Raw genomic sequence first — 25,990 nt, forward strand, 5'->3', positions numbered from 1 at the left:
TTTCTGTCTCCCTTAGGATTTGAATTTCTCTTCTAGGGGAAATATTTTACCCTGCCTTTTTAATATTTCTCAAAATATTTCATTCTTCTAGCAGGGGTGGCTTCCCTCACCTCTTTGTGCAGGATTTTTGGAGAAAGACAGAAATGTACAATAATCAGAAAAAATGGGGTACTCAGGAAAAAATAGGAAGAAGAGTGGAGCCAGGAGATTGTAGGTTGCATGAGGTGGAATCAGAGGTGGGTTCCTACCAGTTCGCACCTATTCAGTAGAACCGGTTCGTCAAATCTACCGAACCGGTTAGAAGAGGTTCCACCAGTGGACCTGGAAAGCAGGCCACACCTACAGAAGAGGTTCCAAACTTTTTTGAAACCCACCACTGGTCCTTGGATATGATTATTCTACACTATCATGCTCATATTTATAAAACTCAGCGCCTCTGTGAAAGGTAAGGATGACTACTGCATTTGTGGTGCAATCAGAACATTGTGTGTGTTGAAGTTGTTTTAACGCAAACCAAAGATGCCTTTTAAAAAACAAGTTTACATCATATTCTTACGCATGCCAGTGCTGTGTGTGAGGTAATTTAAGGTGGTTCTGACAAGTGTCGTCGGCATCTTCATATCCAGTCACATGGGCAGCAAGCCACTCCCATCCGGTCACATGGGTGGCAAGCCACTCCCACAAAGGAGGCCACACCCACAGAGTAGGTTCGAACAATTTTTGAAACCCACCACTGGGTGGAATGATCACTGGAGGCTAAAACATACGAGGAATGGTTACAGAAATTGGGTATGTCCAGTCTAATGAAAATAAGGATTAGGGGAGACATGATAGCAGTGTTCCAATATCTAAGAGGCCGCCTTAGCCTAAGAGGGGGGTATCCTATTCTCCAGATCATCCAAAGGCAAGACAAGAAGCAATGGATGGAAACTAACCAAGGAGAGAAGCAACCCAGAACTAATTGTCCTGAAGGTGCTTTTTCAAGAGGCAACTGGACTTTCTGGTTTTTCTTTGAAGATGTTTTGCTTCTCATCCAGGAAGCTTCTTCAGGTCTGAATGGATGGTGGGGAATGGAAGGATTTATACTCCTTGCAGACTGCTGGCCATTTACATTATTTTAGAGAGTAACAGAGGCCACTTGGAGATTGATCTATGTCCTCAGGGTCACCTGAGTGGTGCAAATGTGTGTGGATCCTTCTTGGAACTGCTGAAAGGACTGTGTTGTAGATTGGAGATGGATGATGTTATATCCCCCGCCTCTGCTGAGAGAGGGCTGTTCAATTTGACATAGATGGCCTCTTTGACCTTTCTTTCAAACCAGCGGTTCTCTCTGTCCAAAATGTGGACTTTGCTGTGTTCAGAAAAGTGGCATTTGTCATAAATGTAGATGGACTGCTGAATCTAGTCTTGATGAGCTTGTTCTCCTACGTTGTGCCATGCATTTATGAACTGGTTGTTTTGTTTCACCAATATACAGTTCTGCAGATGTCTCAATGCACATATCTAGGGCATAATAACAGCAATTAGCCCGAGTCTGCAAAAATGAAATGGAGACTGCTAAGCCCCAAATTGAACTAAGGCTTGCTACAAAAGTCAAAAATAACAAAGAAAACTTCTTTCAACATGTAAACAAAAACAAGAAAAAAAAGTCATGGAAAGGACTACTACTGCTGACCCACAGACATATCTTAATCTCAACATTGAGAATGACAAAACCAGTTTTATGAGTTTTTAAATGTAAAGAGCTGTGGTGGCACAGTGGCTAGAACACCCAAGCAGCTACTTCTGCTGACTGCCGGCTGCCAGCAGTTTGAATCTCATCAGGCTCAAGGTTGACTCAGCTTTCCATCCTTCCAAGGTGGGTAAAATGAGGAGCCAGATTGTTGGGGGAAATAGGCTGACCCTGTTAAGGGGTTAGAGAGGGCTATAAAGCACTGTGAAGCAGTATACAAGTCTAAGAGCTATTGCTCTAAAGGCAAATTTAGAAGTTGATAGCAGGCAGGGGTAAATAAAGAGCCGCATAAGTTATTTAAAACAAGAGCTTAAACTTCCATGGATCATCGCAGTCCTAAACAGTCTGGTCCTGAACTCAAAAAGAATTTAAGTAGGAGCGATTATAGAAGGGTGTGGTAGCAGAGACATAAAAACAACAAGCGTCTCTGCAGAGAGAAAAGAGTCTGTAGGCACAAGTCCTACAACGGATAATAGGGCTGGAGAGTGAGAAGGCAGGAGGATGTTGAAGCCACTGTTTCTTCTGATCCTTTGGATTCCACGCCAGCTTATTTCCTATCTGAAACAGATCTGGTCACTCAAACGCTACCCGCCAGGACCTTTTCCACTTCCTGTGGTGGGAAGTATGTGGCGGCTGCTTGGGATTGGTGTTTCAGAGGCGACGTTCAGAAAGGTACGTCTTTTGCACGGCTTCGTCCAATCAGGACCAAGGGGAAGTTGTAAAGCAGCTCGATTCTTTTTGTTTTGACCTCCCCCCCAAACTTTTTGGGGTAGGTGGGCAAAGAAAGAGTGATTGGAACAAGTCATTTGACTAGGGGAGACATAGCAGTATTCCGATATCTCAGGGGTTGCCACAAAGAAGAGGGAGTCAAACTATTCTCCAAAGCACCTGAGGGCAGAACAAGAAGCAATGGGTGGAAGCTAATCAAGGAGAGAAGAACTGAGGAGAAATTTCCTGAGAGTTGGAATAGTTAACCAGTGGAATAACTTGCCTCCAGAAGTTGCAAATGCTCCAACACTGGAAGATTTTAAGAAGATGTTGGATGGCCATTTGTCTGAAGTGGTGTAGGGTTCCTGCCTAGGCAGGGGGTTGGACTAGAAGACCTCCAAGGTCCCTTCCAATTCTGTTGTTCTATTCTATTCTATTTGTTACAGTTCCAAAGCTGTGGGTTATGTAGTGTCTTTCTGCTCCTAATTAAGCATTTTAACCATTACACCACCATGTGGCTTCTCAACAATAGAGTGAATGAAAATCCCACACGGATCCAGTTGAATGCTACTTATCACTTAGTGAACCACTTGAAAAACATAATTTTGTCTTGTCTGAAGCAGTACTAGTTCAAGGGCTCCTGGAGCTGGGTTCACACAATACCCAGAACCCGGTTAACGAGTGTGCATTTAAACAGTGTAGCAGCACAGACTTTAAAATTTCAAAGTTTCAAAGCTTAATAGCATTTGTATGCCGCCCAATCCCATGGGACTCCGGGCGGCTAACAATACAAATCAAAAAGAATAGAAGGAAAGAAAAGATAGATTTAAAAACACACCATGCTCTCTATTCCAAGTGGGGCTGGACCATATTTTGGGGTCAACAGCCCTAGGCCTGCCGGAACAGCCAGGTTTTAGTGGCCTTACGGAAGGCCGAGAGAGTGGGAAGGGTCCGGATCTCTGCGGGGAGATCATGCCACAGGGCCGAAGCAGCTATAGAGAAAGACCTCCCCCGAGTAGTCATCAACCGGCATTGCCCGGTCGATGGTACCCGGAGGAGGCCCAATCTGTGTGATCTTATAGGTCATTGGGAGGTATGTGGCAGGAGGCGGTCCCATAGGTATCCAGGTCCTAAGCCATGTAGGGCTTTAAAGGTAATGACTAGCACCTTGAAGCACATTCGGAGACTGATGGGAAGCCAGTGCAGCTCGCGGAGGATAGGTGTAACATGGGTGTACCTAGGTACATCTGATATCACTCGCGCGGCTGCATTCTGGACCAATTGTAGTCTCCGAACACTCTTCAGGGGCAGCCCTAAGTAAAGCGCATTACAGTAATCAAGCCTAGAGGTGATGAGAGCATGAGTGACCATTTGAAATGCCTCCCGGTCCAGGTAGGGCCGCAACTGGTGCACCAGGCGAACTTGGGCAAAAGCCCCCCTGGTCACAGCTGACAGATGGTATTCTAATGTCAGCTGAGGATCCAGGAGGACACCTAAGTTGCGGACCCTCTCTGCAGGACAAAGGGTTTCGGCCCCCAGGCTAAGAGATGGAATATCTGGTCTGTTCTTGGAGGGCAACATCAACAGCCACTCGGTCTTGTCGTGATTGGGTGCCAGCTTGTTTACTCCCATCCAGACCCTAACAGCCTCCAGGCACTGGCACATCACTTCTACCGCTTCGCTGAGTTGGCACGGGGTGGACAGATACAACTGAGTATCATCCGCATATTGATGATATTTGATCCCGTGCCGATGAATGATTTCACCCAACGGCTTCATGTTAACATATCAAAACACAGTAAAAAGCCAACTGGTGCATTAAGTTGTGTGGATACATCTGTTGTGCTTTAATGAACTATATTATCACTGTTTTCATATTTTATCTCTCACTAGGTTTTTGTTGTATACACAGGGCTCCAAAAGTTACAGAGAGAAACAGGTGTGTTACCTGACCTCTAGATAACACACCTACAAGTACTCAAAAGCCAGTACTCAATGTTTACTATGCCACTCTTCTCCAAGTCTAATACAACTCCTGTTCTTCCACTACACCTCTTCATGAGTCTTATTTCTGGAGAACAATAACTCTTCTCATGAATGAAGGTGAATGTACACGTACCAGGATAATATTTCAAGGACCAATATGAGTTGGTTTTCCAAGCTTTTGGACATACTGGAGCCCATCCCTGGGGAACTGCGCTCTCAACAGAATATGTTCTTTGGGCTATTCTGTAGGATGCCTGGTTGTATGTGGCTTTTTAGTTGTCGATTGGGGTGGTGATGGCTGCTATTAAGCCATGGTGGCGCAGTGGCTAGAGTGCAGTACTGCAGGCTACTTCTGCTGACTGCCGGATGCCTGCAATTTGGCAGTTCGAATCTCACCAGGCTCAAGGTTGATTCAGCCTTCCATCCTTCAGAGGTGGGTAAAACAAGGACCCAAATTGTTGGGGGCAATATGCTGACTCTGTAAACTGCCTAGAGAGGGCTGTAAAGCACTGTAAAGCAGTATATAAGTCTAAAGTGTTATTGCTATTAAGCCGTTGACTGTTGTTTCTTTATGCTGCCAAGTCCTCGGTTCCTAAGTACGTGATAAACTAGTGGTAAATTAGGACTCTTGTTAACTGAACAAGGGAGCCCATCTCCCAGGATTTAATCATTTCCCTGGCTATTTTTGTACCTGCTCTGCCAACAATTTTAGTAGCTACAAAATTGAACGTATGTCCTTGTTCATTGCAATGTGAAGATAGCAGTGAGTTCAGATCTCCTCATCTGATTGCTTGCTTGTGTTCTTTTAATTTGGTGGTTAACACCCAGCATACATTCTGGTAAGAGAGAAGTTCCTTGAGGAATAAGCTCCAGCATGAGGCCGAAAGCTTGGTAGACTAAACCTCTGGTCCTGGTGGCCAGCCCAGATTGGATCCTGCAGTAATTCTTCTACTTGCCTTAGGCTGCATCAGACTGTTTTAGTTTCCCAAACAGCGCATCTGATCTTCTGTCTCACTCCTACAACAACAACACCACACCCAGCTCAGCTGAATTTTGTTCTCCAACTCATCCTTCCCAAAAACACTCTAGGTCAGGAATACAGTAGGATGTTTAATTGAACATTGATTTATTGTCCTTTGTCCTTTGTGCCTTCTAATAAGCAACGTTCACGTTGCTGTCACATGACATTTTGTGACGTCTTTCCCCTTCGCGGAGCTGGAGTGGGTGTAGCCTGTGCGTGACGCATTCGCGCCCCGGGCCACCAGTTTGACACCCCTGTTTTAACAGAACTTTGTAAAGGAATATCATCCAAGTCACTCTTATGGTTGGTTCCTCTCATGTCCCTTTTAATAATTAAGATGTCCAGTTTCATTTGTATATCTAATACTTCATGTTTGCCCAGTTCATTCGTGTAGCTTGTCATTTTAAAATCCACATTCAGATCAACCTCAGTCTTAGGAAAATATCAAATCAGTCACAATTGAACAGATGTATTTTTTGTTCCAAATAGCTTGTAAGAGATTATTATAAAAGAACAGGCCCCTGTCACGCCTCCTATTTGTGCATAAATAAAAGACACAGTGTTGATCTCTTTGGAGGCACAGAGAGAACAGATAGTTGAGGGAGCACCTGCAGCTTCTGTGTCTTCTCTTTTATCACACAATCTGGATTATAGTATACTATATCCTGGCTGCCTTTCAAGTTGATCCTCTGTTATTAATGGTTTTGTGTAATTCATCTGCTCCTCCGTAGCAAGCAGGAGAACAAAAGCTTTCTTTGCACAACACAATTAATTAGGTCATGCAAATCCCTCAAGCAACTGCATTTGTAGAACGTGCACTGTGATACCATCACCTGTCTGGCCAGGAGTGGAGATGTTCTGTGCAATTGGGTATCTTCAGCATGCCGATGACACCCAACCCCATTCTGGCGAATGGCCTCACCCAGAGGCTTCATGTAAATTTTAAGAGAGATCCCAGCTTGAGGGAGCTTGATAACTCCGATGAGCAGGAGATGGTGGTCCGAGACAAAGAACTACCGTAGTTTCAGATAGGGGACAGTGCAGGGGTGGGTTTCTCGCCCCGTTCCAACCGGTTCGGTTGGAACGGGGCCGGCGGCATCCTCGTGCACGCGCGCGGTGCACGCATGCGTACTAGCGTCTGTGCGAGGCTCCAGCTGCTCCTGGAGGATCGCGCAGACGTTGTATGCGTCCTGCGCATGCGTGGAAGTGCAGAACTCGTCAAAACCGGGTAAGGAGCGCGGGCGGGCGGGTGGGCCCTTTGCCGTTCCCGGAAGTTACTTACTTCCGGGTTCGCCGACCAACCGGTTCGCAGGGACCGCCGCGAACCGGTTGAAACCCACCCCTGGGACAGTGTTAACCGGGTATTACACACCAGTCATGCAAGAAAAGCAAAGAATCTAAAAAGAGAAGCCACCTTCTGGTTGGTGATTCAATGGTAAGGGATGTGAAGTTAGGAAATGAGGTGGAGGTTTTGAAAGAGGTGTCTGCCAGCAGGGAGGAGAGGCATATTTTTAAGATAGCCAATAATGTCAACAAGGACTGTAATATTCATGTTGTTCTACCTCTGTAGGGCATGGTGTAAAGCAGAAGGCTTTGGATATATTAGTCACGATATCTGCAGCTGGTCTAATGGAAAACTGTGCAAAACTGATGGTTTGCCTTCATCAGGGAAAGGAACTGAGTTAAATTAAATTCATGGATTTTCTGGAGAAACTTTTAAACCAGGGGTGTCCAAATTTTTTGCCAGGAGGGCCAGATTTGGTGAGGTAAAAATGTATGGGGCCAACCATTCATCCTGATATTCTTTGAACCACTAACATTAAATGCAAATGAACTATTTTATGAAAGACGAAACAAATAACTTAACTGCACTAATGTGAAGGGTGATACTGAGATCTCGACTGCATTATATGGGCCAGGTCTGGCTCAAAAACAGTGGTTTTGATGCGCAAGATGTCACGCAGCATCCCTCACTGTCAACTTTCCTCTTTTTTTTTTAGTTACAGGCGCCATTTTAGAAATGGGCACACAAGTCTTGTGTCATGTCGTGGGGAGACATGATAGCAGTCTTCCAATATCTCAGGGGCTGCCACAAAGAAGAGGAAGTCAAGCTATTTTCCAAGGCACCTGAGGGTAGGGCAAGAAGCAATGGGTGGAATCTAATCAAGGAGAGAAGCCACTTAGAACTGAGGAGAAATATCCGGACAGAAGAATTAATGAGTGAAACAACTTGCCTCCAGAGGTTGTGAATGCTCGAACACTGGAAGTTTTTAAGAAGATGTTGGATTTGTCTGAAGTGGTGCAGGGTTTCCTGCCTAAGCAGGGGGTTGGACTAGAAGACCTAGTCTTCTATTCCAAGGTGGCGCAGTGGTTAAATGCAGCACTGCAAGCTACTGCTAGATCAGCAGTTCAGCGGTTCAAATCCCACCGGCTCAGGGTTGACTCAGCCTTCCATCCTTCCGAGGTGGGTAAAATGAGGACCCAGATTGTTGGGGGCAATATGCTGACTCTCTGTAAACTGCTTAGAGAGGGCTGAAAGCCCTATGAAGCGGTATATAAGTCTACTGCTATTGCTATTGCTATTACCTCCAAGGTCCCTTCCAACTCTGTTATTCTATTCTATTCTATTCTATTCTATTCTATTCTATTCTATTCTATTCTATTCTATTCTATTCTATTCTATTCTAATTATGTCTAATACAGTAAACCATTCTTGTCTCATCTTCCAAATTGCAGCTGGCCAAGCGATATGGGAACATCTGTTCTCTGTGGGGAGGCCCTTATCATATCATAATCCTTTCTGGATACCAAGCTGTGAAAGAAGGACTGATTGACCATTCAGAAGCCTTTGCGGATCGCCCGATCACCCCTTTCGTTTTAGCTTCCACTCAAAAAAGGGGTAAGTCATAGCTATAGGAGTCATTGGGTGCTGTCCTGTTAAGATTGGGGTCAAAAATGAATGTGGCCAACAGTCCAAAGTTTGGATTAAAATATCTGGCAGTTTATTCCTTTTCCCAAGGAATAAACCCTCTTTTCTAATCCTTTTATCTGCCCGCAACTCCAAGATTACCCCTTTGGTATGGTTTTTCCAAATCTCTTGTGAAGCACAGAGTATTGTATCATCTGTTTATCAGATTTTGCAAGACTGCCAAAAGATGAAGGGAGGTGATAGTTCCCATGAGAAGAAGGGCAAATCAAATGTTGTGTTTGTGGCCCGTCGGCTGCCAGCAGAGAAAGCAGCAGAGTCGGATGAGTAGGAGGTGGTGGGAGAACTTGGGCAAACTTCGGAGCCTTTGGAAGGCTCTGATAAGGAAACAGCATCAGAGACAGAGACAGGGCCATCTGTCCTCCCCCAGGAAGAGATGTAGATGCCTTCAGGGCCTGAGCTAAGTGAGGGGTAGGAACAGATGGGGCCCAGCCAGAAGTGGTATTCTGCCGATTCTGACCGGTTCACTCAAACCGGTAGCAGAATTCACAGGGGGCCCTGCCCACCCACTCTGGCTCTACGGCACCCCATTTAAGCTCCCCTTTTTGGGGCAAAGTGCATGCGCAGAAGGCGAAGTGCATACATGCGCTCACATTTGCAAACTCGTAGGGAAGGCAAGTTAATATCACCTCTGGGCCCATCCCAGAGGCATGTATGTGTAGGGAGGAGAGGAGAGCAAAGAAATAAATAGGAGGAGTTTGAGTGGCTGGTTGTCACAGCCCCAGTGGTAGGTTTCAAAAATGTTTCGAACCTACTCTGTGGGTGTGGCCTCCTTTGTGGGAGTGGCTTGCTGGCCATGTGTTTTTCTCTCTCTCTCTCTTTTTCTTTCCTTCCTTTTGTCTCTCTGTCTCTTTTTTCTTTTTTTCTTTCATTTCTCTCTCACTTTTTCTTTCTTTTTTTCTTCCTTCCTTTCTCTTTCTCTTTCTCTCTCTGTGTGAGTCTGTCTCTGTCTCTGTCTCTGTCTCTGTCTCTGCCTCTGCCTCTGTGTGTGTGTGTGTGTGTGTGTGTTTGTGTGTATGTGTCTTTGCCTCTCTCTCCCTCCCTCCCTCTGTGTCTCTCTATGTCAGTGGTGGGTTTCAAAAAATTTTGGAACCTCTTCTGTAGGTGTGGCCTGCTTTCCGGGTCCACTGGTGGAACCTCTTCTAACCGGTTTGGTAGATTTGACGAACCGGTTCTACCGAATAGGTGCGAACTGGTAGGAACCCACCTCTACACAGCCCCCACAACTTCCGAAGGCAACTTCTGTTCCATGGGTTGATTGTTCTCACTGTCAGAAAGTTCCTCCTTATTTCTAAGTTGAATCTCTTATTGTTCAGTTTCCATCGATCGTTAATAGTGTGGTGACCAAAACTGGATACAGTACTCTAAGTGTGGTCTTACACTTCATCTTGATCTTGATCTCTGTTAATGCAATTTAGGATTGATTGGCATTTTTGGCTCTGAGTAGTCATCATGAATTGGTTATGGGAGGCTCAATGAGTACCAAACAATTCCCCCCACCCCTAAGGGATAATGTAGGGGAGTCTCAAGGCAGCTGACCTCAACAGGTTCTAGCTTGTGCATGGCGTATCAAACAAACGAGGAATACCTTGACAAACTTTTCACATCAAAATGCATCGAGTAGCAAATTTGATAAGTTTCTAAGCCACTGAGTCCCGAGATACATTTGGAAGGCTGTCAGTCTGATTAATTTTACATTTTTGTGAATGCTAATATCTCTGTCTGTCTCGGTGATGTCAGGTATTGTCTTTTCAAATGGTCACATCTGGGAGCAGCAAAGACAGTTTGGTATTGTTACCATGAGGAAATTGGGACTGGGGAATAAAGGCATGGAATCGCAGATCCAAGAGGAAGCCCAACAGCTTATGGAATTCTTTGCTGAGACAAAAGGTATGTGACAATCTGAGATGATGTTGGCTTGAGTATAACTGCACAGACAGAATAACAGTGTAAGAGAATAGGAAGGGACCTTGGAGGTCTTCTAATCCAACCCTTGCTCAAGCAGAAGGCCCTATACCAGGGGTGTCAAACTCAATTTCATTGAGGTCTAATAAGTAAATTCAATCGGAAGCCTGGATTCGCTTAACGGCCATGTTACTAGCTTAACAACCACAGTGATTCCCTTAGCAACAGTGGCAAGAAAGGTTGCAAAATGGGGCAGAACTCAGTTAACAAATGTCTCGCTTAGCAACGGAAATTTGGGGCTCGCTTGTGGTCATAAATTGAAGACTACCTGTATTTGATATAACCCGGAAAGGCAGAATTAATGTGAATATAAATACAAATTCTTTTGTTTTCAGGCCAGCCGTTTGACCCATCACTACCCATCATGAGATTAGTTTGCAGTGTGATTTGTACTGTAGCTTTCGGACATCGTTTCTCTATTGACGATAAGGACTTCCTGGAGTTGATGAAAGCCATTTCGATTGCCTTAAAATTTGGAGGCAATCCCTTCTACGTAGTAAGTTGTAGTATCCTTGGCTTTTCCTTCTCCCACTCATCTGAGTTACTTAATTTCTGATTTTCTAGAACAATGGGTTGATGGTGCTTAAAAGAAACCCATTTCAGTTAAATATGGGCCATTCTTGAATGATAATTAAACAGTAATATTGTACCCTTTGAAGTAAGTTGATCCTTACTTTTGGTTTGATTCAGTGGTGGGATTCAAATAATTTAACAACCGGTTCTCTGCCCTAATGACCATCTGGGTAGGTGGGGCTCGGTGGTCATGTGACTGGGTGGCCGTGGCCAACTCAAGGTCACTCAGGTCGATGTGCGCTTCGCCTTAGCGGTTACAATGTAATAAGGGTTAACCGGAGAGGCAGTTTCTGTAAGCAGGTCAACAAAGATTAGGCTAGAAACAACCCTAGAATGTTTCCTTCCTGCCTTCCTTACAGGATTAGCCCTGTAAAGTAGGAAAAAAACAAAAGGAGATTTCTTCCAACAACCGGTTCTCTGAACTACTTAGAAAGTTACCAACCGGTTCTCCCGAATAGGTGTGAACTGGCTGAATGCCACCACTGGTTTGATTGCTCTGCAACCAAACAAGACAAACATAGACTTCAATGGATAATTAGAACTGTAGAAAAAAAACCTGCTACCAATCTGCCTTCCGTCAAAGACCTACCGTACTTTTCAGCATATAAGATGCTCCAAAGTATAAGACGCACCTAGCTTTTGTGGAGGAAAACAAAGGGGGGGAATCTACTTTTGGCTCCCAGCAATTTGCCTCCTTGCAACAAACAGCAAACAATTCAGACAATATACACTGTTTGTAGTGTTACATTTCAGACTATACTTGTATAGATGCTGTTAAAATTGATGTGCTTTCTGGAAGTATATTTATTCTCTGCTATTTAAAAGAAGATATAATAACACTGGGCCGCTTCAGATCAAGCCTCTTCTTCTGCTATGACTGGATGGTGGGGAATGGAAGGATTTAGGGAGGTTGATCTCTGTCCTCGGGGTCACCTGATTGGTGCAAATGGGTGTGGAGCCTTCTGGGAACTGTTGAAAGGACTATGTTGATTGGAGATAGATGGTCTTGTATCCCTCCCTCTCTGTTGACAGAGGGCTGTTCTGTTTTGATATAGATGGCTAGAATGGAATAGAATGGAATAGAATGGAATAGAATGGAATAGAATGGAATAGAATGGAATAGAATGGAATAGAATGGAATAGAATGGAATAGAATGGAATAGAATGGAATAGAATGGAATAGAATAGTTGGAAGGAATCTTGGAGGTCTTCTAGTCCAATCCCCTGCTTAGGCAGGAAACTACCACCTGTCGCCCCGTGCTCAGCAAAGCAAGTCCGGGGAAGTCCTTTGCTGGTGGCCAGACCTCCCCTCCCCGGACTTGAAACCCTACACCATTTCTTTGGCCTCTCTTTCCAATCTGAAGTCCTCTCTGTCCAAAATGTGGACTTTCCTGTCTTTAAAATTGGATTTGGATTGAATTGGATTTATTAAATTTATAGGACGTCCAATCCCGAAGGACTCGGGATTGTCTGCAAAGAGTATCAATCCTTTCACTCCCCACCATACAGTCAGAGCTGAAGGAGCTTCTTGGATGAGAAGCAAAAAGAAAAGAAAAAAAACCCAATTAAGATCAGTTGCCTCTTGGGACAGCCATGACCTAAATGATGGAAAACCTCCATAGACATCTTTCTCTCTCTCGCTTACTCTCTTTCTCTTTCATAGCTCTATGAGGCTTTCCCGAATATCATGAAGCATCTGCCAGGCCCTCACCAGACAGCCCTGTCTGCTCTGGAGACGATCGTTTCCTTTGCCAGGAAGGAGATCGCGCTGCATAAGGAGAACCAGAACTTGCACGAACCACAGGATTTCATTGATTTCTATCTGTTGAAAATGGAGAAAGTGAGTCTTGGTACACTGCTCCTGTTCATTATAGAGCAGTGATGATGAACCTTTTGGGCACTGAGTGGGCAAACTGGAGTATGTGTGCATGCGTGTGAAACCTGAAGACCAGATGGCTGGTGCACATCCCCGTACCAGCCAGCTGATCTTTGGCACTCTTTGGCACTTTGCATGCCAGCACTCGCATGCATACTGGCCAGCTGGTCTTCGCCTACACCGGAGCATCAGACCAGCTGGCTGGCACATGTTTTCAGGCTGGTTTTCAGACTGTTTTTTGAACCTTTTTTGGACCATTTTTCTGGCCATTTTCAGGCTGTTTTATGGGGCTGCAGCAGCCGGCATGTATGTGTGTGCTGGAAACTAGAAGAGCAGCTGGCAACTGTGTGTGTGAACACGTGCCATAGGTTTGCCATCAGGGTTATAGATCGTATCTTCTGTAGCGATCGTTACAGGTAGTCCTGGACCACAATTTCTTTATTTCTTTAGAAAATGTATATTACCACCTACTCGCACAGGGCGACTCAGGGCAGCTTAAGGTAAAGGTAAAGGTTCCCCTTTGCATATATGTGCTAGTCGTTCCCAACACTAGGGGACGGTGATCATCGCCGTTTCAAAGCTGAAGAGCCGGCGCTGTCCGAAGACGTCTCCGTGGTCATGTGGCTGGCATGACTCAACGCCGAAGGCGCACGGAATGCTGTTACCTTCCCACCAAAGGTGGTTCTTATTTTTCTACTTGTATTTTTACGTGCTTTCGAACTGCTAAGTTGGCAGAAGCTGGGACAAGTCATGGGAGCTCACTCCCTTACGTGGCTCTAGGGGTTCGAACTGCCGAACTGCCGACCTTTCTGATTGATAAGCTCAGCATCTTAGCCACTGAGCAATTACATCACTAGGTAGCTTACAAAGACTTAAAAGGACAATATAAAATAAAAATAAAAATAATAAAATAAATAACGTCCCCACACCGCTGACAACACACACTTATAACAACCATTTAATGGGATCCAATCTGCTCCAAGTTCCCCAGGCCTGCTGGCAGAGTCACATCTTCAGGTCCTTCCTAAAGAGTGTTACAGTGGGGGACGGTCTAATCTTCGGAGATGTAATGTTCTGGAGGGAGCCACCGTGGAGAAGGCCCTTCTTCTGGGTCTTGTTAGATGTATCTCCTTCCGCGAGCCCCAGTTGAACCACAAATTTCTGTTGCTAAGTGAAACATTTGTTAACTGAGTTTTGCCCCACTTTACGATCTTTCTAGCCACAGTTACTAAGTGAATCACTGCGGGTATTGTTAGTAACACGGTTGTTAAGTGAATCAGGCTTCCCCATTGGCTTTGCTTGTCAAAGAAATGAGCCTGGGACGGCAACCGTCATAAATATGGGTCAGCGGCCAAACGTCTGAATTTTGATCACCTGATCGAGGGGATATTGCAGTGGTCGTAAGTGTGAAAAATGGGATTTTGCCCTCATAAACATACCCATGGGCTCTGAACTCATTGTGATGTCCATTTTGCTACCCCAATTCATGGAGGCCTAACCCTAACCCTAAGTGGATTTACCTGCCAAGGGGATTTTCCCCATATATTTTACCAGGAAATACAGATAAGCCAGACTCGAAAAGTCAGTGCCCTCCTAAACATATCCATGCACTCTGAATTCGTTGCCGACATCCATTTTTCTGTCCAAATTCATGGAGGCCTAACCATAACCCTAAGTGGGTTTTCCCACCAATGGGATTTCCCCATGTATTTTTCCAGGAAATGCAGATAAGCCAGACTCAAAAACAGCATGCCCTCCTAAATATATCCATGCACTCCGAATTCGTTGCCTCTTTCCCCTTTGTTGTCTGAATTCATGGGGGCTTAACTCTTCAGTAGTTTCTCTGTCTGAAATTCTCTGGGGTTTGCAGCACTTTGGAGGGTCAATCTGTAGCACCACGCCACTGTAAGCATTTAGTTTTCTCAATGGATGGAAGAAAGAAGTGTTTCTTCTTCCCCAGCTTTACTGGGGAATTCTGGGAATTGAAGTCCACTGATCCTAAGGGGCCAAGGTTGGGAAACACTATTGTAGAGCAGGAGTCCCCAATCCCTGCTCCGCAGCCCATTCAGAACTGGCCACAGAAGTGGTGGCAGAGTGCGCATGAAACCATCCCATCTAACCCCCATCGCCATCGCTGCCAGTCTATCAAGCTGGAAAGGTGGGGAAACAACCTTTCCCAAAGCAGGACCATGGACTTCAACTCCTGGTCCATGGACTGGCACTGGGTCTCAGCATGCCAGAAACCAGGCTGTGCAAACAAATGGAATCCCATCTGTGGGATGCAGGCATAGCATATGAAACCATGCCCCATCAAGTCCATGGAAAAGTCTCTCTCCACAGCTCCAGTCCCTGGGTGCTCAAAAGGTTGGTGGTCACTGCAATTGGGTATTCACTCAAGAATCATGTCCCACTTCTTATATTTACCCTTTGCAACCTTGTGGCATCCTGATAGTATGGAGTACTGCCTCATTCTCCCCAGGCAAGGGGGTTCATGAGCTAGTATAGGAACAGGCTTATTTGAATTGGTTTTGGTTAACTGTAGGAAAATGCCTATAAATGACATTTCCTTCTTCTTCTTAATAACTATAGAAGAAGGACGATCCCGATTCCACTTACAATGAAGATAACTTGGCTCTCTGCATCACTGACCTCTTTATTGCTGGGACAGACACAACTTACGCCTCCCTGACATGGGCAATGCTTCTCATGGCAAACAATGTGGATGTACAAGGTAAGACAAATGGCAGCACTAGGGGAAATGAACAGGGTTTATTAGTTGTGGAGTGAAATAGAGCAGGGGTCGCCGACCTTGGCAACTTTAAGCCTGGAGGACTTTAACTCCCAGAGTTGAAGTCCACCAGGCTTAAAGTTGCCAAGGTCGGAGACCCCTGAAATAGAACACATTTCTTTCTCAGAGGATTTGCATCTAGACTGCCCCCACCTAAGAAAAATATTCTTTTTACATGATTGGCTACAACAGCAGATCGTACCAGCTATGGCACAACACAGATCAGTAATGAATTGGGTATTAGGGTGGGCAGTAGTGGTGGGACATGACCGGTACACCCCGGTACGCCCCGGTACGCCCTGGTGCACCCCGATACACCCCAGTACGGGCGTTCTGGTGCCTGCTGGGAGCACCAGGTACCGTTCTGGTATGGTGCTTCAGAGGGCCCACCCTCCCGCCCTCCTTCCCTGTATTTGAGCCGATTGGGGCTTCAGCGCATGCACACAGAGCATACGGCGCATGCATGATGCTCCGCTGAGCAGCTGGAGCATCATGGGCGGTAAATATGCATCTCGCGTGCATGTGGTGGACACGTGGCCCCATTGCACCGTGGGGAATAACAGAACACAGCCGCAAGAAAATGGCAATTCTGTTGATCACAATGCTCACCTTTGACTGCAGAAAGAGAGGGTCAACCTATTCAACACTCCAGAAGACAGGCTTAAGATACAGAAGGATCTTGACAAACTTGAACATTGGGCACTATCTAATAAAATGAAATTCAATGGTGAAAAGAGTAAGGTTCTACATTTAGGCAAGAAAAACGAAATGCACAGGTACCTGGGTGGTACCTGGCTCAGTTTCTAGTAACTGTGAGAGGGATCTTGGAGTCCTAGTGGACAACCATTTAAATAGGAGCCAGCCGTGTGCAGCAGCTGCCAAAAAAGCCAACACAGTTCTAGGCTGCATCAACAGAGGGAGAGAATCAAGATCATGTGAAGGGTTAATACCACTTTATAATGCCTTGGTAAGGCCACACTTGGAATACGGCATTCAGTTTTGGTCGCCACGATGTAGAAAAGATGTGGAGACTCTAGAAAGAGTGCAGAGAAGAGCAACGAAGATGATTAGGGGACTGGAGGGTAAAACATATGAAGAAGGGTTGCAGGAACTGGGTATGTCTAGTTTTATGAAAAGAAGGACCAGGGGAGACATGATAGCAGTCTTCCAATATCTCAGGGGTTGCCACAAAGAAGAGGGAGTCAGACTATTCTCCAAGGCACCTGAGGGCAGAACAAGAAGCAATGGGTGGAAACTAATCAAGGAGAGAAGCAACTTAGAACTAAGGAGAAGTTTCCTGACAGTGAGAAAATGAATCAGTTGCCTCCAGAAGTTGTGGGTGCTCCAACACTGGAGGTTTTCAAGGAGAGGCTGGACAACCATTTGCCTCAATTGGTATTAAGGATTTATTAGAATTTATAATTATTATAATATAAGGCTTGATTATCTTCTATCTCCCTCTAGTGTCAAGTCTTTGATATCTCATTCTCACATTCATAACAGTCTCCCCTTCTCTACCAATTGCCATTTTAAACAGAAAGATTCTTCTAATTAATTAAAAAAATATAATTCCAAGTCCATACGGACCCTTAATTCTTTTGTTAATGTTCCGAAATCCTCATTAATTGATAGTCCTATGGACTAATCCTTATTAAAAAAGCAATTTAGATAATCTGTTTTCTCTTGGCTCAATTGTAGATCATTCCCCCCTCCCCCTCAATACTGAGTGACCACTGGACAAAGTTAAACAGAAAAAAAAAGGACAATTCCAGCTGTGGAGGAGAAATTGTTCCAATGACAGCATGAATCACATCAAGTAAAAAATGCGGCTTAAATAATTGTTTTCCCTCTCTCTAATGAGAAATATAACAAAACCTTGCCCTCAAAACTAGGGGGAAAAAACTGCAGAGCATCTTCCTTACCTTAAAAAAAGCAGAGCCAAAAGAAAAAGAGCCGAGGTGGCGCAGTGGTTAAATGCAGCACTGCAGGCTACTTCAGCTGACTGCAGTTCAGCAGTTCAGCAGTTCAAATCTCACCGGCTCAGGGTTGACTCAGCCTTCCATCCTTCCGAGGTGGGTAAAATGAGGACCTGGATTGTTGGGGGCAATATGCTGACTCTGTAAACCGCTTAGAGAGGGCTGAAAGCCCTATGAAGCGGTATATAAGTTTAACTGCTATTGCTATTGCTAACTGCTATGAAGCGGTATATAAGTCTAATTGCTAAATTGCTCAAAATGGTTCACAAGATACGTATCCTGATATTTTTGAAGAAAGATGGAGAAACAGGAAAAATGAAGAGATACTTACGGAGGAGGTGGTGATCAGGAAAATATTAAAATCTGCAGAAACGAACAGATTAACACTGGCAATTAAAGAGAAAGAACAAACTGGTTATTACACTATACGGGAATCATTTTATTGATGGTTAGAGAATAAATATAAGAATTAGAAGTAAAAGGAGTTGTGTAAAATATAAAAAATGTACCAATAGAGTTAACATAATCAATAGAGTTAAATACACCATGATGAGGATTGTTATTAGACATTTAAGGTATTGGAATTAAGCTAGGAATAGATTAAATAATGAATATGATTGTAAATTTTAATTATTTGCACAAAATATTTGTACCCAGATGGCACACTGTTTAATGGATTATTTATATTAAAATAAAATAAAAACTGTAATTAAAAAAGGAAAAAAAGAGAAACAGAGAACTCAAAGGAAGTGGAAAGAAAAGAAACACAACAATACAGGCAAAGATAGATATCCTGATATATAAATATAAAAATATGAAGAAAGAATATCATGTCACATCATGAGTTAGCAACGACTAGTATCTATCTTAGCAACCACAAGAGATTGGAAGAGATTGGACGGTCATTTGTCTGAAATGGTATAAATTATCCTGCTTGAACAGGGGATTGAACTAGAAGACCTCCAAGGTCCATTCAAACTCTCTCTCCCACTCTGTCTACCTCTATTCCCTAGCTATCATCTATCAACTAACTCTATCTATCATTATCTATTCTTTCTTTCTTTCTTTCTTTCTATCTATCTATCTATCTATCTATCTATCTATCTATCTATCTATCTATCATCTATCTATCTATCTATCTATCTATCTATCTATCTATCTATCTATCTATCTATCTATCATCTATCATCTATATCTATCTATCCATCCATCCATCCATCCATCCATCCATCCATCCATCATCTATCTATCATCTATCTATCTATCTATCTATCTATCTATCTATCTATCTATCTATCTATCTATCTATCTATCTCTATTATCTACCATCTATCTCTTTATATCTATTATCAATGATCTCAAAACAAGCTAAAATGAAACAGAATCAAAGTCCAAGACTTGTCTTGCCTCTAAATCAGGGGTCAATTCAATTGCTAAATATTTATTTATTTATTTATTTATTTTACACTATAGGTCAATTAATATTCATGTTTCCTGTTACTCAGAATGGCAATCCTACCAAGTCATATATGGATTAGTGTCTCTCAATCTTCATGTTATTTCTTTTTGGAAGTAAACAGAATGGTGTGAAATAAAATTCATGTTTTCACCTTTTTTTTTCTCAGATAAAGTTCACAAGGAGATGGATGAAGTTTTTGGTTCTTTGCCCTCAATCTCTTACCAAAAACAGAAAAAACTGCCTTACACCAATGCAGTCATTCATGAGATCATACGAAAAAAATATCCCTTCCTATTTGGGCTTCCCAGGCAATGTGTACAGAATGTTGAGCTGAATGGTTTTCTCATTCCCAAGGTATAGATTTTAGATTTTTCTGAATGGATGGGATCTGCAGGGGATGAGCTCCATTCCCAGACAGGAACCCTGTGACTGAGCTCCCATTTTCTGATTCATTTACTTTGGGCTTAGTGCATTGTATGAACCCTAAATCAGTATGCCCCTTTTGCTGGCATGGGTGGGCATTGCTAGATAGCAGTGAGGCTATCTAAGGGAGTGGTCCCTATTTTTCTATTGGCATTTTGTATGTGCTTTCGAACTGCTAGGTTGACAGAAGCTGGGACAAGTCACGGGAGCTCACTCCGTTATGCGGCGCTAGGGATTCAAACCGCCAAACTGCCGACCTTTCTGATTGACAAGCTCAGCGTCTTAGCCACTGAGCCACTGCATCCCTTGTTAGAGTGAATTATGACCCTTCAAAAGAAAAGTGAAATATTATCTGCATGTGATGAGCCTTAATGAGAAGCTTCAAAAGATCCTTCCCTAGTTTGGAGAAAGTGAAATGGTATAAATATATACTTAAGAATAAACATGTCATTAAATAAATGTACACTTAAGCAAGTACAAACACTTAAATGAATGTAATTATAAATTAAATGTTTATATAAATATAAATACTTTTAGTCCTAAGGGTAAAGGAAATCACATCGGGAAAATAAATGGATTTAAAACAGAAATGAACAAGAAGAAAATAATGCAATGATGTATGCTTAATTAACTAGTTACATTTGCCAAATCTAAATTGATCTCTTTTGCATAATTATACAACAAGGCATATTATTTAACTTGTTTCTACTGAATCTACATTTGCTACAAAAGGGATTGAAACTGAACAGGTTCCATTTGTTCCAAAATCTGCTGTATCTTCTGGTCTACTGTGTTCGAAATTAAACGTATATGAAGTTCAATAACACAGGGAACAAAAATGGAATAGCCAGTGTGGGAAGTGTGAGGGTTGAAAATTCAGCCCTGTGTTTATAGGAGGTTGAACCATGGTTTTTCCTTGAAGAAAAACAATTAAGACAACAATAAACCCGAGATATATTCTAAGAAACATATTTTTATTGTAAAATAAATAACAAACAAACTTACTGGCTAATAACTACATTTTGGCAAAGTTCCTAGCCTATCTCCTCAGCAGTCAAACAAAACAGAAAGAGAAAGAGAAAGAGAAAGAGAAAGAGAAAGAGAAAGAGAAAGAAGAAGGCAAAAGACATGCGTGGTAAGCTTACAGAGAAGAGTCAGTCTACCGTATATCTCAGAATATAAGCACAGCTGGCAAAACAAAAAAACATCGTGACAGGAAGTATACCTCAGACAGACAGTGTCAAAAACCCTTAAAACAGAAAATAAAAACAGCCTTTTTTTCCTTACAGAGAGAAAGACTCTGAGGCAAGGACTCAGGAGATAATTGCAAGTCTGGGCAGACTGCCAAAAGCTATTATTAGAAATAACAAAGCAGATCCTGAAAATATTTAAGGAATCAGGCTAAAAATAACTCACCAAGGCAAAACCAAAACTCCCTCTTCCTGCCCCCTGACAGGATTAACACTTAAGACAAGAAAACACAAAAACCCGGATAGGATTGACCCCTTGAAGCAGGGAAACAAAAACCCTGAGCAATCAGAAACACAACAAAAACCCATTAAGGTGCAGGAGCTTCAAAGGGGAATGAAGCATAAAAGCAATAGCAATAGCAATAGCAGTTAGACTTATATACCGCTTCATAGGGCTTTCAGCCCTCTCTAAGCGGTTTACAGAGTCAGCATATTGCCCCCAACAACAATCCGGGTCCTCATTTTACCCACCTCGGAAGGATGGAAGGCTGAGTCAACCCTGAGCCGGTGAGATTTGAACAGCCGAACTGCAGAACTGCAGTCAGCTGAAGTAGCCTGCAGTGCTGCATTTAACCACTGCGCCACCTTGGCTCAGAATCTCAATCCCAATCTTGTCTGCAAGGCAGGAACACTTGAGCTGTGTCACGTTTTGCTTCTTGCCTCCCTACATTAAAAGAATTCCACTTTCTGGCAGCTGACTTCTGCATCCATTTCTTCTCAGTGTCTAAAAACCGAGGAAATTTCTTCCAACACCAGAAACAAGTTGGGCTTGTCTAGATGTTTCAATATGTTAATTTGTTCTTTACAGGGTGCTGTCATTTTTCCAGACTTACGTTCTGTTCTTTTGGATCCTGAACACTGGGAAGCACCTGAAGAGTTCAATCCAAATCATTTTCTGGACAAGGAAGGACATTTTGTGGAAAAAGAAGCATTTCTTCCCTTTGGAGCAGGTAATTCTTAGAAAAGTAATTGTGATGGCCAAATGATGCTTAACTTATGAAGAGGCCTATATTGAGAAGGAAATACAGGTGGTCCCCACGTTATAAACGTTTACTCTGCAACCATTTGAATTTACAGTGGACGTTTCAGGCACAAAAACACAGGAGCCAGAATAGAGTTCAAACACACTGCAAGTTTATTCCATGCAACCTATGTACAAAAATCTGAACTACTAACAATCAATGCAAATTGGCACCAGATGAGAATCAATAGACTTCAAGGGGTATGTGTGGACTCTTTTGAGGGCGTAGGGTCTCCAAACTGATGATGCATTTGACCCCGCCTTTAGGCTCAGCCTGGTTATCTCCTACAGGACTGCCCAAGAGCTAGTTATGACCTGGTTTCAAAGTTATGACTACTGCAATGTCCCCACAGTTGTTCAACCTTATGACCAATGGTGCGTGACCCGACAAATGCACGCATGACAAAAGCGCGCTGACAAAACCGCGGTGAGAAAACCGTGACATCATAAACGCACCCATAACAACGTGCTGACAAAGCGCGATTTAAGTTAAGGTAAGGGTTAGGTTCAGGGTTAGGTTTAGGGTTAGGGTTAGGGTTATTAGTTTGTTATTACTTGTTTGTTGAAGGCAGGCTTTTGTCGGCGCGCTATTGTCGGCACGCTTCTGCGCTCATTTGTCAGCACAATTTCAAACTCGCGGTTTTCTCGCCGCGGTTTCATCGGTCGCGCTTTTGTCGAGCGCGCATTTGTCGGTGAACCCCAATGGTGACTTCAAATTTTTTTAACAACCGGTTCTCTGCCATAATAACTGGCTGGGTTAGCATGGCTGGATGGTCTTGTGAATGGGTGGGCATGGCTAACTCGACATCACTTCGTTGCCTAAAAAAAAAAGATATACAAAAAGGTAGTTTATTATTTCGGGCATTTAACACTTAAATATAAACAATAAAAGAGGTACACAAAACAATAAAAGCAGTACACAAATACTTACATAAGAACAATAAAAGTGTTATTCAGCATTCAGGTATTCCTACTTACTTAGGAGCAATCTTAATACAAAATCCCCATTCCAGAGTAAGGATCACGCAACATCCCCATTCCCACTCCATCCCAGTGCAAACTCACTTCCCTCACTAACCTGCTTTTCCAGCTCTGCTCTCCTGTGGAGGGCTACAAAAGAAGATCCAGCTAATCACCTGGGAGGCAGCAAAGCCACTGGCCGTGATCAACTGGGAGCAGTGGTGGGTTTCTGCTGGCATTGCTGCCGCTCCGGTGTGCACACAATTTGTGCAGTGCGCAGTGGCCTGTAAAAAGGTCTGTGCATGGGCAGAACATTAAAAAAGGTTAAAATTAAAAAGATTGTGCGGCAACTGGGGAACTGGTTCGGTGGCGTGGTGAGCATGCTGTCCGTACCGGTTTGGCATCCCTACTAGTTGCCATTTCCACTACTGGTTCCACTGAACCGGTGCGGACTGATAGGCGCCCACCACTGGCTGGGAGGCTGGGGCACCGTTTGCAACCTTTTCTTTTTTTAAAACTGATTTTCTCATTCCTATGCCATCTTTTCCTCTGTGGCAGTGTGTTTCCCTGCACCTTGCCACCGAGCCGAGGTGGCACAGTGGTTAGGGTGCAGTACTGCAGGCCACTTCAGCTGACTGTTATCTGCAGTTCAGCAGTTCTAATCTCACCGGCTCAAGGTTGACTCAGCCTTCCATCCTTCCGAGGTGGGTGAAATGAGGACCCAGACTGTGGGGGCGATATGCTGACTCTGTAAACCGCTTAGAGAGGGCTGAAAGCCCTATGAAGCGGTATATAAGTCTAACTGCTATTATATTTGGACTACACTCTCTTTGGCTAACTCCTTTTATTTATTTATTTTGGAAAAAAATACTTTCCTAGTTATAAAAATACCTGTCCTAGTTTCTCAAGCATTGATGTCATTATGGTAACTATAACTGGCACTTTCTCTTTCTTCTCCTCCTCAAGAGGCTGATCAATGGACAGTCTTCTTACATCTCCTGGGAATTTATGTGCAGTCATTAGAAAGAAAAAAAAGAAAAAAAAAGAGCTAGGCAGAAAAAGGGGATTGTAGTTATAAATAGTTACCAGCAGATGTCAGCCAAAGTCAATAAAACAGAGAGATTCTGCAATGCACCCACTGAGCTAATTATAATATTCCTAATCATGGCCAGTTCACTCAGGTGAAATAGGGTAGGAGGTACTCTAGGAAGACAAACTTGGTATGAAAAAATGAGTTTAGGGCCAGAGATTCATCAAATTCTTTTTTTAAAAAAAATATGTATCATAATTGAATTATTAAAAAAAAAATCAAATTCACAACAACATTGCAAAGTGGAGCAAATACCATATTTTTCAGAGTATAAGACGCATCAGAGTATAAGATGGATGAAGATTTTGAAGAGGCAAATTAAAAAAAAAAGTTTTTGCACCCTGCAGACCTCCCCAAAACGGCCTGTTTTTCATGAAAATGCCCCCCCCTTTAAAAAAAAGGGCATGAAGAGCCTTTAGGAGGCTTATAGCCAAGGTGGCGCAGTGGTTAAATGCAGCACTGCAGGCTACTGCTAGATCAGCAGTTCAGCGGTTCAAATCTCACCGGCTCAGGGTTGACTCAGCCTTCCATCCTTCCGAGGTGGGTAAAATGAGGACCCAGATTGTTGGGGGCAATATGCTGACTCTCTGTAAACCGCTTAGAGAGGGCTGAAAGCCCTATGAAGCGGTATATAAGTCCACTGCTATTGTTCCGGGAAGGGGGGAAATGAGCAAAAAATGGCCCTTTTTACATTCATTTCTGTCCCCCGCCCAGCCCCCAGGAGCACTCTATAAGCCTCCTAAAGGCTCAGCACAGCTATTTTGGTGAAGGAGACGGGGTTTTAGGAGGCAAAAAATGCTGTATTCAGGGTATAAGACGCACCTAGATTTTCAGCCTCTTTTTTGAGGGAAACAGGTGCGTCTTATACTCCGAAAAAATACAGTAATTAATGGATAGGCAAAATAGATTATTGCTGATTCAATTTTTTTTCTTTTTGTCCAGGAGCTCGGGCCTGCTTGGGAGAACTCCTGGCTAAGACTGAATTCTTCAACATTTTTACCAGGCTGCTGAGGCATTTTAGGTTGGAGCCACCAGAAGGTGTGGAAAAGCTGAGTGAAAAATCTATCATCGGGGTCTCTGTGCATCCCGCTCCTTTTAAGATTTGTGCTCTTCCTCATGTCAGGACACCATAATATGGACAAATATCAAGAGAGTTATCATTGGTTACATGTTATGATCTTTCCTTTGTTTAACACGCTTGTAGGATCAATCACCTTCAAGATCTTCCTGAATGAACCAATAGTGGAATCAATCAATCAATCTTCAGATCTTGCTGAAAAACTCCTCTTAGCATCTCTCAGGATGGGTGTCAGGTCCATATCGGAATGCTGCCCTTCTGGGAGGGGAGGGGAGGCATCATGGGCCACATAGCTTGCATGCTTTCACTTTGCTGTAGCTGGGGAGCTTAAAGCAGGGGTGTTAAACTCAAGGCCTGCAGGCTGGATTTGGCCCGCGGGGTGCTTAGATCTGGCCCTCAGGAACTGCCCCGGAAACAGTGAAGGACCAGCCCACAGTGCCTCTGCCAGCAAAAATGGAGTTCGGGAGGGCCCTCACAAATATGCTTTCACTGGCAGAGAGTTGCAGGAAGCCATTTCAGCCAAAAATGGAGCTTGGGAATCGCTTTTCACTGACAGAGGGTTGCAGGAGGCTGTCGCAGCTGAAAACGGAGCTTGGGAGCCCATTTTCTCTGGCAGAGCGCTCGGGCCACCACAGGCGTTTCCTGACGTGAGTGACGTCAAGCTGGCCACGCCTACCCTCTCCCGAGGTCAAACACAACCCTGATGTGGTCCTCAATGAAATTGAGTTTGACTCCCCTGGCTTAAAGGGAGGTGGAGTTCACACCATCTGCAGTGACTCCCTATGAACCAGTTCGGGCCGGGTATCCAAGGCCGCAGTATTCTGATCCAGACTTGGCGATTTCCCAAAGCACCTTCGTGGGATATTATTGGCTACGGATGGAAACGGGGTATCCAGGTGGAAGAGTAAAGGGGGAAAAGTTAGCTTAATGCTTCGCGCCTGAATTTCGGACGCCATCTGACTTTCTCTTTCTTGTCACTTTCTCTCAGTAAAAGTCTCTTTTGAAATGCAAACGGTTTCAAGAGTTTTACTTGCTTGGGAAGGTAGCTGAGGAAGAACCTTACAATTGGTTAGCATCTATTACTATTACTATTACTAT

The 25,990-nt window shown here is 43.7% G+C and overlaps 1 protein-coding gene across 1 annotated transcript; it reads left to right on the forward strand.

Moving 5' to 3' along the window:
- The first annotated feature begins 2,233 nt into the window (after window positions 1–2,233).
- On the forward strand, window positions 2,234–24,947 carry LOC106539643 (cytochrome P450 2J2). Its single transcript, XM_087725101.1, has 9 exons — window positions 2,234–2,404; window positions 8,184–8,346; window positions 10,174–10,323; window positions 10,734–10,894; window positions 12,635–12,811; window positions 15,437–15,578; window positions 19,237–19,424; window positions 21,552–21,693; window positions 24,757–24,947. The coding sequence occupies exons 1-9, from the start codon at window positions 2,234–2,236 to the stop codon at window positions 24,945–24,947; spliced, it is 1,485 nt and encodes a 494-aa protein (XP_087581227.1).
- Window positions 24,948–25,990: the final 1,043 nt, after the last annotated feature.

Source organism: Thamnophis sirtalis, unplaced genomic scaffold (genome assembly GCF_051295495.1).
Source record: "Thamnophis sirtalis isolate CommonGarterSnake01/CBP01778 unplaced genomic scaffold, rThaSir2_p1.2 scaffold_11, whole genome shotgun sequence".
NCBI lineage: Eukaryota > Metazoa > Chordata > Lepidosauria > Squamata > Natricidae > Thamnophis > Thamnophis sirtalis.